The 14,786-nt window shown below is 55.3% G+C and overlaps 1 protein-coding gene across 6 annotated transcripts in view; it reads right to left on the minus strand.

Annotated features, from left to right (window-relative positions):
* The window catches only part of VCL (vinculin), a 71,639-nt gene that overhangs the window by 29,791 nt on the left and 27,062 nt on the right, over positions 1-14,786 (minus strand). For all 6 annotated transcript variants that reach the window (XR_013623798.1, XR_013623797.1, XM_068119982.2 and 3 more), the window contains exons 8-12: positions 6,537-6,684; positions 5,558-5,711; positions 800-975; positions 512-702; positions 83-282 (exon numbers count right to left, since the gene is read on the minus strand). Coding sequence is in view for 4 of the 6 variants with exons in the window: in XM_068119982.2 (XP_067976083.1) it covers positions 83-282; positions 512-702; positions 800-975; positions 5,558-5,711; positions 6,537-6,684 (869 nt within the window). In the remaining 2 variants the exon portion in view is untranslated. The remainder of the gene's footprint in view (positions 1-82; positions 283-511; positions 703-799; positions 976-5,557; positions 5,712-6,536; positions 6,685-14,786) is intronic.

Consider the following 14,786-nt stretch of genomic DNA (forward strand, 5'->3'; position numbering starts at 1 on the left):
GGGGACAAAAGTGACATAAAGAGCAGCAGAGGCAGGTATAAGAACATTACCACAAGGTGAAGAATCTCCAAGTTCAGATCACCTTCAATTCGTCCTCAATCTCGCAGGCCAACACCCGTGCCGCCTCACTGCCACCTTGGCCTGCTTCTGTCATGGTGGCCAGCCGTGCGCCAAGTTCATCAAGATGGCCGCATCGGCGCTCCATCTCGGCACGTTGAGCCGAGGGCAGGGACTGGGCAAGCCGACGACCCTCCGCAGTCAGGCCTCGTACTGCTGCTAAGCCTGGCTTAGAGGGGCAGCAGAGAGAGGGGCAGCAGAGTAAGAGGCAGAAGACGCTAGAAACGGGAGAATGCCAAATGTAGACTTGCATGTAATCTCACCTTTTGCAAATCAAAGATATTATTTGAAGCAACCTCATTTGTCTAACTGTGTTTTGTGTGCATGTGATGTTGGTAGGTTAAACACATCTGTTACAAGAACTTGTGCAAGTATGCGATCACAGGCTGCTGACCGAGACGTTGCGTGTCCTTGTCACGGCTTTGTAGCCAACACCGGGCACGTTCTAGGCGTCCCTCCATTGTGGGGGCAGCTCGAATTGGGCGTTGGTCAGCAGCAACACGGCTCGCCCTTGCACGTAGGCCCTGGAGTTTCCCTGACAAAGCATCAGCCAAGGAGCGAGCCTCAGGAGAAGAGCCCAGGCCTCTGTATAAAAAAAAGATATGAGCAAGGGTGTGAATTTCCAGCGTGTTCAAAAACGTGATTAATGGACGAGGACGAGTATGAAAATAAAGAGCATAACTGTTTCCGTAGCTCAGCCAGGCGGTTAGTTGCAGCTTCCGCTTCTGCAACTCCTTTCAGCAGTTCATCCCTTTCGCGAGGATTTGAACTGTGAGCTGCAATAGCACGCACGTTACGCAGCAGGCCATGCACGGCCTCCACACCCTGTGGCCCGGCCGTGGGGTCTGCCAGCCAAGACTAGAGAGGAGGGAAGCACAAGTCAGCCGAGTTTTCCTCTCCTGTGCAGCACAATTCCCCATAACTTCTGAATGGTACCAATATCCATCAGACTGAAAAACCAAAACATGGAAAAAAATCCTTGGCCTTCGAAGCCTCATGGAGCCATGAAAAGCAAAGGAAAACAGAGTGTGTATGTGTGTATGTGAGTGTATGTGAGTGTGTGTGTGTGTGTGTGTGTATATGTGTATATGCGGTGTGTATGTGTGTGTGTGCACGTATGTGTGTGTATATGTGGTGTGCACGTATGTGTGTGTATATGTGGCGTGTGTATATATGTGTGTGCGTGCGTGTGCGTGTGTACAGTTGTGGCCAAAAATATTGGCCCCCTTGCACTTTTTTCAAATAATGCACCATTTCTTCCAGAAAATTGTTGAAATTAAAATATATTTTGGTATCCACACATGTAATTATTTGGTTTGCAGTGGAACTAAACAAAAAAGCGAGTTGTAATAGACAAATATAACAGACAAATATATATAGACAAATAATAGACAAAACCGAACAAAGCTCAGAATGGATAAATTGCTGTCAGGCCCAATAATGTCAAATTCCAAGTGAACGCATGTTGTCTAGTTCAAAGCGAGCAATGTCTGTTTCAAACATGGACATTTCAGTTTTAGGCCAATCCATGTTTGAAATGCGAGTATGACTCATCGCCCCTACGTACAGTCACGTGAAAAAGTAAGTACACCCCATGTAAAGTTTTGCCTTTTTCAACATATTTCAACATACAGCTATTTGATCTTCATTTCAACAATATTGATAGATAAAGGTGATATAATATAACAAATATCATGAAACATTTACATTTTGTAGTCCATTGTATAAGTTAAATAAACATAAATGCAAATTTTGCACGTGGAAAAAGTAAGTACACCCCTACATTTATCACTACTTCAAATACCTAAAATTAGAATCGGGTGCACCAGCTCAGGTGCAAATGATGAGAATAAAGCGCGGCGTTACGCGCGCTGCTTGTGAGCAAGGAGGAAGCGGACAAGCGGTAACATATAAACGTCTTTATTGTAAGACTACACTGTAACACTGAACTCCTCCGGGCTGGTCGCCCGGTGTATATCATGAGGCCACGCCTACCCCTCGGGCGTGGCCACCGCCCACTTGGTGCGTGGAATGATGTCACCATGCCAGTGGGCTTTTGTGTCCGCCACACGCGCCCCCCCAGAATTCCCGCGCACCTGGAGGGCCAGTTTGTGGGGGACGGGGTAGCGGTCGGGAGTCGTGGCGTCATTGAGACGGCGATAGTCCCCGCACGGTCGCCATCCCCCGCCGGGCTTCGGCACGATGTGCAGCGGCGACGCCCAAGCGCTCTCTGAGCGCCGAACGATGCCGAGTCGCTCCAGGTCGTCGGCTCGAGGCGGCGTGCCCGGGCGTAGACCGGTGGCCCGACGGTGGGGATGTGATGGGCCACCCCGTGCTTGACGGCCCCCGCCGAGAAGGTGGGCCGTGTGAGGGCCGGGAAGCCGGCGAGGAGGCGGGTGAATGCGTCCGCTGCCGGAAGCGTACAGACCAACGTGGCCGGAACCGAATCGTTCGGCAAGCCGCTTGGCAAGCCGCTCGTTGAGCTGGGCAACGCACATGCGAGCGAGCTGAACGTCTCGGCCTGGACAAGCCGTCTGCGCTTGACGTCGACCAGGAGCCCATTAGCGCACAGGAAGTCCGCGCCAAGCAGTGCCATGGGCACGTCGGCGGTGACGAACGTCCATCGGAAAACCTGCCCTCCAAACCGCAGAGAGAGGCAGCGTTTTCCGTACGTACGGATGGGCGTCCCGTTCGCGGCAAGCAGCGCGGGGCCCCCACCCGCGGCGTGCTTGTCTGACGTGCCGGCGGGAATGACACTCACCTGTGCTCCCGTGTCGCACAGGTAACGGCGCCCGGAGAAGGTGTCCGTTATGAACAGCAGGCTGCTCGAACGGCCGGCGCTCATCGCCACAATTGAGCGCCGGCCCGGGCGTTTCCCGACCCGTTGAAGGAGCACGGCGGATGACACCGCCGAGCTTCGTGGCCGAACTTGGCGTGGAACCAGCACCAGGTGGTGGAGCTGGAGGAGCGCGGCTGGCTCCGCCAGGCCGGTGGAGTCGACGGGTTTCCCCGCGGTGGCGGTTTTCGCCGCGGCGGTGGGCGGGGCGTGGCGGCGTTCACGAGGTGCGTATCAGCATGCTGCTGAACCACAGCGTGCTGTAGAAGATGATGCTGTGGAACATCAGCGTGCTGTAGAAGATGATGCTGTGGAACATCAGCGTGCTGTAGAAGATGATGCTGTGGAACATCAGCGTGCTGTAGAAGATGATGCTGTGGAACATCAGCGTCGAAGGCCGTGACGGCCACGCCAACGCTCACCCGCGTGTCCGAAGCGGCGAAGTACTTGTCCGCCTCGGCCGCCAATGCTCGGGGTTCCGTTAGCCCGGTCCCGGCCAACGCGAGGCGAACCTGCGCTGGAAGTTGGCGACGGAAAAGCGCCCGGAATAGCGAACCGGGAGCTTCGTCGCCCAACAGTGACAGCATATGGTCCATTCGGACCGACGGGCGCGTCTCACCGAGCTCGGGGAGATCCAGGAGGCGATCGGCCCGTGCGTCGTCCGTGAGGCCGAACGTGGCTAGGAGTAGCCGCTTGAGTGCCTCGTACTTGTGGCCGTCCGGTGGGTGGCGAAGGACGGACACAACTCGAGCGGCCGTGCCGGGCCCGAGGGAGGCGACGACATGGCAGTAGCGCAGGTCGTCGTTGGTGAGGCGCCGAAGCTGAAATTGGGCTTCGGCTTGAACGAACCAGACTTCGGCCTGGGCCTCCCAAAATTCGGGAAGTTTAATCGCCATTGCCTTGTCGTTGGCCATTGCAATGGCGTCGTGTTCGGAAGGATCGCTACGGCAGATCCAACGTCGAGGGTCACCAGTAAAGCGCGGCGTTACGCGCGCTGCTTGTGAGCAAGGAGGAAGCGGACAAGCGGTAACATATAAACGTCTTTATTGTAAGACTACACTGTAACACTGAACTCCTCCGGGCTGGTCGCCCGGTGTATATCATGAGGCCACGCCTACCCCTCTGGCGTGGCCACCGCCCACTTGGTGCGTGGAATGATGTCACCACGCCAGTGGGCTTTTGTGTCCGCCACAAGAACATCATTAGAGAGGATCTTGGAGGAACCTGTCTTATTTAAACCTCAGACATTTAGTTTGGTTTGCTCTTTGTTGTTGAAGTGTGCGGCGTCACCATGCCTAGATCAAAAGAGCTCTCTGAGGCCTTCAGAAAGAAGGTTATAGATGCCTACGAGTCTGGGAAGGGATTTAAAAAGATCTCCAAACAATTTGAAATCAATCATTCGACTGTCCAGAAGATCATCTACAAGTGGAGAAGATTCCAAACAACTGCCAACTTGTTCAGGCCAGGCCACCCCAACAAGTTCAGCCCGAGAGCAGACCGCAAGATGCTGAAAGAAGTCTCCAAGAACCCCAGAATGTTATCATGGGACCTACAGGTAGCTGTTGCCACTGCTGATGTCAAAGTGCACGAGTCTACCATTAGAAAGAGGCTGCACAAATTTGATCTGCATGGGAGGTGTGCCAGGAGGAAACCATTGCTGTCCAGAAAGAACATCAGGGCAAGACTAAAGCTTGCCAATGAACACCTAGGAAAAGACCAGCACTTCTGGAACAATGTGCTCTGGACAGATGAGTCAAAGGTAGAACTATTTGGCCACAGTACCAGAAGACATGTTTGGTGAAACCCAAATACAGCATTTGACCACAAGAACCTGATACCAACTGTAAAGCATGGTGGTGGAAATATTATGGTTTGGGGCAGCTTTGCTGCATCAGGGCCTGGGCAGCCCATCATCATAGAATCCACTATGAATTCTTCAATGTACCAGAGGGTGCTTGAGGATAATGTGAGGCCATCTGTCGGAAAGTTGAAGCTCAACCGAAGGTGAATCTTGCAACATGACAATGACCCTAAACGTACCAGTAAATCCACCAAGGAATGGCTGAAAAGAAAGAAATGGAGGGTTCTGGAATGGCCAAGTTAAAGCCCGGATCTAAATCCCATCGAGATGTTGTGGGGGGATTTGAAACGAGCTGTGCATGCAAGAAACCCCTCAAACATCGCACAGCTGAGAGAATTCTGCATGGAGGAGTGGGCAAAAATTTCTCCCAGTCGATGTCAGAGACTGGTAGACAGTTATAAGAAACGCCTACTTGAGGTTGTTTCTGCCAAAGGGGGCAATACCACCTATTAGAGCCAAGGGTGTACTTACTTTTTCCACATGCGAAATTTGCATTTATGTTTATTTAAATTATACAATGGAATACAAAATGTAAATGTTTCATGATATTTGTTATATTGTATCACCTTTATCGATCAATATTGTTGAAATGAAGATCAAATAGCTGTATGTTGAAATATGTTGAAAAAGTCAAAACTTTACATGGGGTGTACTTACTTTTTCACGTGACTGTATATACCATATTTACGTGTAATGTTGAGCAGAGGAATTAATGAGAATGTTTTTTTTTAATGTTCCAGAACCTGTCCACTCTCGAGCTGAGGTTCAAGACCCTGCAGGGCAGTCGCCAACTCCTCTGCACGCCCAGCTGCTTGTCGCACGCTCCCAGCAAGGCCCTCAAGGCCACGGCTCAGCTGACTGGCTGCCTGCAAAGCTGCAGGACTCGAACCCTCGCCTCTGCATGAAATAATCACTCGTTAAACTCATGAAGAACGGCTCAAATAATTAGCTAAAAACTTTTGTACATACAAAAGCAGGAAGTCACCTTGCTCTTCCCACGAGGAAACAATAATAAAATAGATTGCACTCCAGATATAAATTTTTGACCATTTAAAAAAATGTGTTTAAGACCAACATTTGCTACCCGATCAAATCAAATCTTCTAAAAATGCTTACTTTCACGAGCCTCGATTCAGTATTAAAAAAAAAAAGAAAAAAAAAGGACAAAATGACAATTTCAATCATACTATATAATTTGGCTGGTGGGTGTGTGTTTATTTGTGTGTGTTAATTTGTACGCACTCCTAAACCACTGGACGGAATGGGTTTAACAGGTTTTGGTTGTACTTGGGGTGTACTAGAAATGTTCTATAAAGTTGGGATGGCCACCTCCAACTTAGATTTTTTTACTTCACGTGAAAGTGCGGAATTATCATAAGAAGTGGTATCATACCTGCTAATGTACTTCCGCACCACTTGACCGAATAACTTGAAAATTGGATGTTATCGCTAAAAAATAAATAAAACTCCTGCAAGTTGTACAAATAATTCTAAAAGATGCCAATTCTCTGTGTTATAGAACAATAAAAACGGTCGTCATCATAGATGTGGGAGGAATGCTTCAAAGCATACGTGTCTGTGGGAAGAAATGTGTTGAAACTTGGTGTTTGTATTTGGGGTATGCATGGGAACATTCAACTAAGTCGGGATGGCCACTTCCAATAAAGTCCACCTTGCCTCTCCCATAGGTAATAGAATGAATGCAGTTGCACTTGTACTTGCTTTGCACGGAGCTGGCTTAGCTGATTGCGGGTGTTGCTGAGAATACGGCAGGCTGAGCCTAGTTCTGCCCGCTCGGAGGCGGGGCAAAACTGGGCGGCTCGAGCAGCCTCCCCCAGCACGGCTCCCACAGCGAACTCGCCAGGCTCACCTAAATGGGTGGGTGCAGCAGAGAACAAACAAATGAGAATGAATATGAAGGGCATTAAATGAAGCCAGTTTGAGGAAACAAAGTACACAAAGAGGTTCACATTTCCATTCCACTTTTGTCATTATTGCAATCTCAATCACTTTCTGGATATTAAAAAAAAATGTCCATCACAAAGTTGACGAAGTTGTCCATCATCGGGGTGACGTAAAGGATCCCAATAGGATATCTTTCTCAAGACGAGGCATTTGGTTTGAGACGGCAATCACAGTAACCCTGCCAATGGGCTTAGGTATCAATATATCACAAGTTCAATGTATTGTGGTTGAAGGTTTTTAATATAAGTGGAACAAATGTGTTTTTAGCAAAAATCTATGGAAATAAATGTATGGATTAGGTTTCTAATTATAAGAGGTAAGTTAATAAATCATTGAATTAGGATATTATCCGTCCGTCCGTCCGCTCATGACTGGATGCATTTCTTTCATATTTGGTATGTGTATGCAATAATGTCTGGACATGAGGCAATTCAAAAGATTTTGGGATCGTAGCCTCAAGTCAAGAGACATGATTATATTTCACAGTTTTGGTAATATATATATATATATATATATATATATATATATATATATATATATATATATATATATATATACGTGAAGGAACTGCGCTCCAACGCGAGTCGAAAGAATTGACGCGACCAAAGACGGAATTCGTCTGAGTTGCTTTATTGAAACAAAACAGCTCAGGTATTCTGACAAGCCCGTTTATCGGGCAGCAATATATATACACATTTATGTCGGGAAGTTTGCCACGCAAAAGCTATACCGGGCATGCCCGGGTGTCAAGGGCGAGCCTTGGAAAGGCGAGTCTGGACCTGCCCGGGCGTGTTTGGCTGCGGCCTGGCAAGTCGAGGCTGGGCGTGCCCGGGCGCTCTGGACGAGCACTGGAAAAGCGAGAGCGGGCATGCCCGGACGCTCTGGGCGAGCCCTGGAAAGGCGATAGCGGGCATCCCGGACGCTCTGGGCGAGCCCTGAAAAGGCGATAGCGGTAATGCCCGGACGCTCTGGGCGAGCCCTGGAAAGGCGAGAGCGGGCATGCCCGGGAAAGACGAGACCGGGCGTGCCCGGGAGGTTCGGGCGTGCCCGGGAACAGTGAGTCCGGGCATGCCCGGGAGAGGCGCGTCTGGCTGTGTTCTGGCTGGTGCAAGGCGATTGTGTGCATCCAGCGGTAACCGCTACACACGCCCCTCCAGAATCGACCTGCACCGGCAGGGTCAATTTAAGGGGGGTCCGGATGACCCGGCCGAAGCGACCCATGGAGGGTCGTGGGGAGGGGTCCGACGTGGTGGTGGGTGGTCGAGCGGGGGGAACTGTGGACGGGGGGTGGCCTCGCCACGGAGGAAGGGCCAACCGTGGTGGTCGGTCGACGTCCATGTGCGCCGGTTTGAGGCGGTCCACAGAAATCCGGTCCGGCCGGCCGCCTAAGTCGACGATGAAAGACTTGTCGCCCCGTCGCAGGACCCGGAAGGGCCCGTCGTACGGCGGCCGGAGTGGCCCCCGGTGCGCGTCATGACGCACAAAGACGTACTCCGCTGTGCGAAGCGCCGGGGGGACGTAGGACTGGGGGCCACCGTGGCGGGACGTCGGCACGGGGGCAAATCGTCGGGCGGCCTCCTGGAGGTCCGAGCGCTGGCGAGCGGCGGACCAGGGACTGGTAGCGTCGGGCACGAATTCGCCCGGGACGCGGAGCGGCTGGCCGTAGACGAGCTCGGCGGCGGACGCCTGGAGGTCTTCCTTGGGGGCCGTGCGAAGGCCCAAAAGGACCCAAGGCAGCCGGTCGGCCCAACCGTCGTCCTGAAGGCCGGCCATGAGTGCGGCCTTCATGGAGCGGTGAAACCGCTCGCACAACCCGTTGGCTTGGGGGTGGTAGGCCGTGGTGCGGTGCAGCGTGACCCCCAACGAACGGGCGACCGCGCCCCAAAGCTCAGACGTGAACTGTGGGCCGCGGTCGGACGAGATGTCCGCTGGTGCGCCGAAGCGCGCGACCCAGGTGGCGATGAACGCCTGCACCACGTCGGCGGTGGTGGTGGAGGCGAGGGGCACGGCCTCCGGCCACCTGGTGGTCCTGTCCACCATGGTGAGCAGGTGGGTGAACCCCCGCGAGGGGGGCAGGGGACCCACCAGGTCCACGTGGACGTGGTCGAAACGCCGTTCAGGCACGGCGAAAGGTGCCAGCGGGGCCTGGGTGTGGCGGTGGACCTTGACCCGCTGGCAGGCCGTGCAGGCGTTGGCCCAGTCGCGGATGTTTCGTCGAAGGCCGTGCCAGACGAAACGCGCCGACACCAGCTTCTGAGAAGCTTTCCGGCCCGGGTGAGAAAGGCCGTGGATGGAGGCGAAGATGCGGCGCTGCCAGGAAACGGGCACGATGGGGCGAGGCTGGCCCTGGGAGACGTCGCAGAGCAGGACGGTGCCCGCGAAGGGAATGTCGGCCAGGCGGAGGCCCGTGTCCGCCGCACGGAGTGCCTGCACCGAGGCGTCGGTGGTCTGGTCGGCCGCCATGAGCGCGAAGTCCACGCCGAGGTGGACCGCGTTCGCGCTGGCCCGAGAAAGACAGTCGGCCACGGCGTTGTCTTTGCCGGCGACGTGCCGGATGTCCGTGGTGAACTCCGACATGGCGGAGAGGTGGCGCTGCTGGCGGGCCGACCACGGCTCCGTGACCTTAGCCATTGCGTAGACCAACGGCTTGTGGTCGACGAAATCCGTGAACGGGCGGCCCTCCAGGAGGTGTCGGAAATGGCGAACGGCCAGGAATAGCCCGAGCAGCTCGCGGTCGAACGTGCTGTAGTTTAACTCGTTCGGCCGGAGTTGCCGGCTGAAAAAAGCGAGTGGCTGCCAAACCCCGTCCACCCATTGCTCATGGACGGCGCCCACCGCGTAGTTGGAGGCGTCCGTAGTGAGGGCGATGGGCGCGTTGAGCACCGGGTGAGCCAGCAGCGTTGCGTCGGCGAGGGCCCGTTTGGCGCTGGCGAAGGCCGCGTCCATGGCCGCGAACCAAACAATGTCATGCTTGGCTGGCTTGCCCCGGAGGGCCTAGTAAAGGGGCCGCATGAGTTGAGCAGCGCGGGGCACGAATCGGTGATAAAAATTCACCATGCCGAGGAACTCTTGGAGGGCCTTGATGGAACGGGGACGCGGGAACGTGGTGATGGCCTCGACCTTGGTCGGCAGCGGCACGGCCCCGGTCTTGGTGATGCGGTGGCCCAAAAAGTCAACGGTCGTCGCGCCGAAGTGGCATTTGACCGGGTTGACAATTAAGCCGTGCTCGCTGAGGCGACCGAACAGTGTTCGGAGGTGGAGGAGGTGCTCGGCGCGGGACGTGCTGGCGACGAGGATATCGTCCAGATAGACGAAAAGAAACGGCAGGTCGCGCAGCACGCCGTCCATCAAGCGCTGGAACGCCTGGGCCGCGTTCTTGAGGCCAAACGGCATCCGCAAAAATTCGAACAGGCCGAACGGCGTGATGACGGCTGTCTTCGGGCGTCGGCCGCCCGGACAGGTACCTGGTGGTAGCCCCGTATCAGGTCAATTTTCGAAAAGATGACCCGTCCCGCCAAACGGGCGGAAAAGTCCTGAATATGCGGGATCGGGTACCTGTCGAGGGTGGTAGCGTCGTTGAGACGGCGGTAGTCGCCACACGGGCGCCATCCACCCCCCGGCTTTGGCACGATGTGCAGTGGCGAGGCCCACGCGCTATCGGAGCGCCGCACGATGCCGAGGTGCTCCAACGCGTCGAACTCGGCCTTCGCCACGGCGAGCTTGGCCGGGTCGAGGCGGCGGGCCCTGGCGTAGACCGGCGGGCCCGTAGTGGGTATGTGGTGCTCGATCCCGTGCCGCACCGCGACGGCCGAAAACGTCGGCCGCGTGAGGGCTGGGAAGTCCGCGAGCAGGCGAGCGAACTCGTTCGCTGCCGGGAGGGCGCACGCCAGTTCGGTCGGCGCGGAGCTGCTCATCGTGCACGCCAGGGAGCTGAAGGTCTCGGCGTTGACAAGGCGACGACGTTTGACGTCGACCAGCAGTCCGTGCGCGCAGAGGAAGTCGGCGCCCAGCAAAGCCATGGGGACGCAGGCGGTCACAAAAGTCCATTGAAAACGCTGGCTGCCGAAGCAGAGGGTGACGACGCGTGGGCCGAAAGTGCGTATGGCCGAGCCATTAGCAGCGACCAAAGAGGGGCCGCAAACGGCGTCCCGCCTGTCCTGCTCGGAGGCGGGTATGACGCTCAGTTGGGCGCCGGTGTCACACAGGAAACGCCGCCCAGACGCTTTGTCCCGAATAAACAGCAAGTTGCCCGAGTGGCCGGCGCTCATGGCTGGGAATGAACGCCGGCCCGGCCGTTTCCCGACCTGCCGAAAGTGCACGGGGGCCGGCACGTCCGAGCCTTGTGTCCGAACCTGGCGTGGTAATAACACCACGCCCGGTCAGGTGGAGGCCCCGGCCGTCGTGTCGGAAGCGGGCGGTGCGGCGTGGCGGCCGCCAGTTGCACCCACAGTTCGGCCTCCAACCGCGCAGGGCGCTCGGGTGTCGTGGGCGTCGCCTCGGACGGCGGCGGGCTCCAGGTAACCGCGCCGATGTGCTGGCCCGCCGAGGAGATCTTATCGGCTTCCCTGGCGAGGGCGCGGGAATCCGTGATCAACGTGCCAGCCAGGGCGAGGCGTACCGGGTGAGGCAGCTGGCGAAGGAACAGCTCGCGGAACAGAAAATCCGGAGAGTGCTCACCGAGCAACGAGAGCATATAGTCCATGCGCTCGGACGGGCGCGTGTCGCCGAGCTCGGGTAGAGCGAGCAGGCGCCGTGCGCGTGCTGCCGGTGAGAGGGCGAAAGCGTCGAGGAGGAGTGTCTTCAGCGCGTCGTATTTGTCAGCAGCCGGCGGGTGCTCGAGGAGGCTCAAGGCGCGGGCCGCGGTGGCGGAACCGAGCGCCGCCACAACATGGTGGAAGCGGGTGTCGTCCGCGGTGATGCCTCGCAGGGCGAACTGAGAGTCCGCCTGAGCGAACCAAACAGCCGCGTGAGCCTCCCAGAAGGTAGGCAGTTTAAGCGTCACTGCCGTATCCATGTCGGTAGGTCACCAATGAAGGAACTGCGCTCCAACGCGAGTCGAAAGAATTGACGCGACCAAAGACGGAATTCGTCCGAGTTGCTTTATTGAAACAAAACAGCTCAGGTATTCTGACAAGCCCGTTTATCGGGCAGCAATATATATACACATTTATGTCGGGAAGTTTGCCCGGCAAAAGCTATACCGGGCATGCCCGGGTGTCAAGGGCGAGCCTTGGAAAGGCGAGTCTGGACCTGCCCGGGCGTGTTTGGCTGCGGCCTGGCAAGTCGAGGCTGGGCGTGCCCGGGCGCTCTGGACGAGCACTGGAAAAGCGAGAGCGGGCATGCCCGGACGCTCTGGGCGAGCCCTGGAAAGGCGATAGCGGGCATGCCCGGACGCTCTGGGCGAGCCCTGAAAAGGCGATAGCGGGCATGCCCGGACGCTCTGGGTGAGCCCTGGAAAGGCGATAGCGGGCATGCCCGGACGCTCTGGGCGAGCCCTGAAAAGGCGATAGCGGGCATGCCCGGACGCTCTGGGCGAGCCCTGAAAAGGCGATAGCGGGCATGCCCGGACGCTCTGGGTGAGCCCTGGAAAGGCGATAGCGGGCATGCCCGGACGCTCTGGGCGAGCCCTGAAAAGGCGATAGCGGGCATGCCCGGACGCTCTGGGTGAGCCCTGGAAAAGCGAGAGCGGGCATGCCCGGACGCTCTGGGCGAGCCCTGGAAAGGCGATAGCGGGCATGCCCGGACGCTCTGGGCGAGCCCTGAAAAGGCGATAGCGGGCATGCCCGGACGCTCTGGGCGAGCCCTGAAAAGGCGATAGCGGGCATGCCCGGACGCTCTGGGTGAGCCCTGAAAAGGCGATAGCGGGCATGCCCGGACGCTCTGGGTGAGCCCTGGAAAGGCGAGAGCGGGCATGCCCGGGAAAGATGAGACCGGGCGTGCCCGGGAGGTTCGGGCGTGCCCGGGAACAGTGAGTCCGGGCATGCCCGGGAGAGGCGCGTCTGGCCGTGTTCTGGCGGGTGCAAGGCCATTGTGTGCATCCAGCGGTAACCGCTACATACGTATATATACGTATATATATATATATATATATATATATATATATATATATATATATATATATACATACATACATACATACATACACATACATATACACACACACACACACACACACACACACACACACACACGAGTGGGGTCACCCGTGGGAATCCCACGGGCATGGACGTGTGTGACATTTGGACATATTGAGTTAGATGCTGCACATGCACATTCAGTTTTACAAAATGGGTGACTTGCAATTTATCAGATCCACAAATGATGTAATCTACACAAGTTATTTACTTCTGATAACATGTGAATGCATGTGCGTGCACATGGGAAATACAGTTTGAAATGTGTAATTAAATCTCATGTAAAATGTGACTTTAAGACATCAAATCCTCTCCCTCCCACATCATGCACATTGCACCGGGGAGTGGATCACCCACACACACACACACGGGGGAGGGGGGGGGGGGGGGAGGAGTGGGTCACACACACACACACACACACACACACACACACACACACACACACACACACACACACACACACACACACACACACACACACACACACACACACACACACACACACACACACACACACACACACACACACACGAGTGAGTCACAAACATCTCGTTTTTTCATTTCTGTTCATCACAATTCTGTGTCTCTCTTATAGACACAGACACAGACACACGGACACACACACACACACACACACAAATATATTGTTGCGGTTTTAGAACCCACACTTGTAAATATGACATCATTCTTGTAAATATGACATTATTAAAAGGTTAAAGGTTGCACCCCATAGTTAGGCCACAAGCAACACGTAGGCCACCATAGGACTTCAGTTATTTCATTAGTATGTGTGTAGGTAAGGCCGTGTTTCCAACAGTTGAATCTGCGTTGTGTCAATCAAATAAGAAGTAGGCCCATTCCGTTCATTTTGTCAGCCTCCCTCTCCAAGCGACGCCATTACGCGCCCTCCAGTCTGCCCATGGCCCCTCCCAAATTGTTACGCGCCTCTCCCAGTAGTGTTCGCAGCCTCGCTGGGCTTCCGTCCAAACGCCGCCATAAGGCCACGCGGTGAGGCCCGGAAAAAGGGGGCGGAACGCCAAGAAGAAGGTGTGGCCACGTCATCCAGCCGTCAAAGGCGGAGCCGGTAAGCCCTCACCAGCCAACCAGGGCTGAAGGGACATCGCTGGCAGGCGTGGCTTTTGGGCTCGCGGAGCGATCGTTGCTTGCGTTATAAAAGCACGAACGTAAAGCCCTATCAAGAGACTCATGCGCCGGTGTTTGTTAAAGAGGACGTGTTGGAAGGGTGGCTTGGAGAAGGACTGAGAAGAAGAAGGGCGCGCTTGTTAAAGAGGACATTGGGGGGAGAGAGGGCGTTTGGCACAAGTGTGCACATATTACATACGCAGGACACCAGCTTCCCCCCGCTATATAATTGTCCGGTCGCGTTCAACTACACGCGGAGCTGCCTGCCGGGTTTCGCCGCTGGACCGGAGCCTGGACGGGAGCCGACCGGAGCCTGGACCCCATCGCCGGACCTTCCGCCCTACAATCTACAATCCCCGTGTGAGTGTGTATGTTTGTCCTGGGTACTAAGAGTAAGACTGTTTAAGACTGCCCTGTGTTCTGCTTCTTCCTCTTCCTATCCTGTACATTCTTTTGTTTCCTCTTCTTTCTGTACATGTCCGCTGGAATAATGTGTGATACATTGACCTGTTCTTTCTTGGTTTCTTCTTATCCGATCGCATCCGTCTTTTCTCTCATTGGGTAAACGTGGCACGATCGCAACCGCTCAGAATCGGGTGTAGTCATTTGTTAATAGCTTGGATCGCGGATTGCTATCCGCTCGGCATTTTCCATCATATCCGTGGTTCGAGCGGGAGTTCCCTCATTTCCGGCCGGCGTTAGTAATTAGGTAGTAGTGAACCCCTAGGCC

The sequence above is a fragment of the Myxine glutinosa genome, chromosome 6 (assembly GCF_964187855.1).
Source record: "Myxine glutinosa chromosome 6, kmMyxGlut1.1, whole genome shotgun sequence".
Taxonomy (NCBI): Eukaryota; Metazoa; Chordata; class Myxini; order Myxiniformes; family Myxinidae; genus Myxine; species Myxine glutinosa.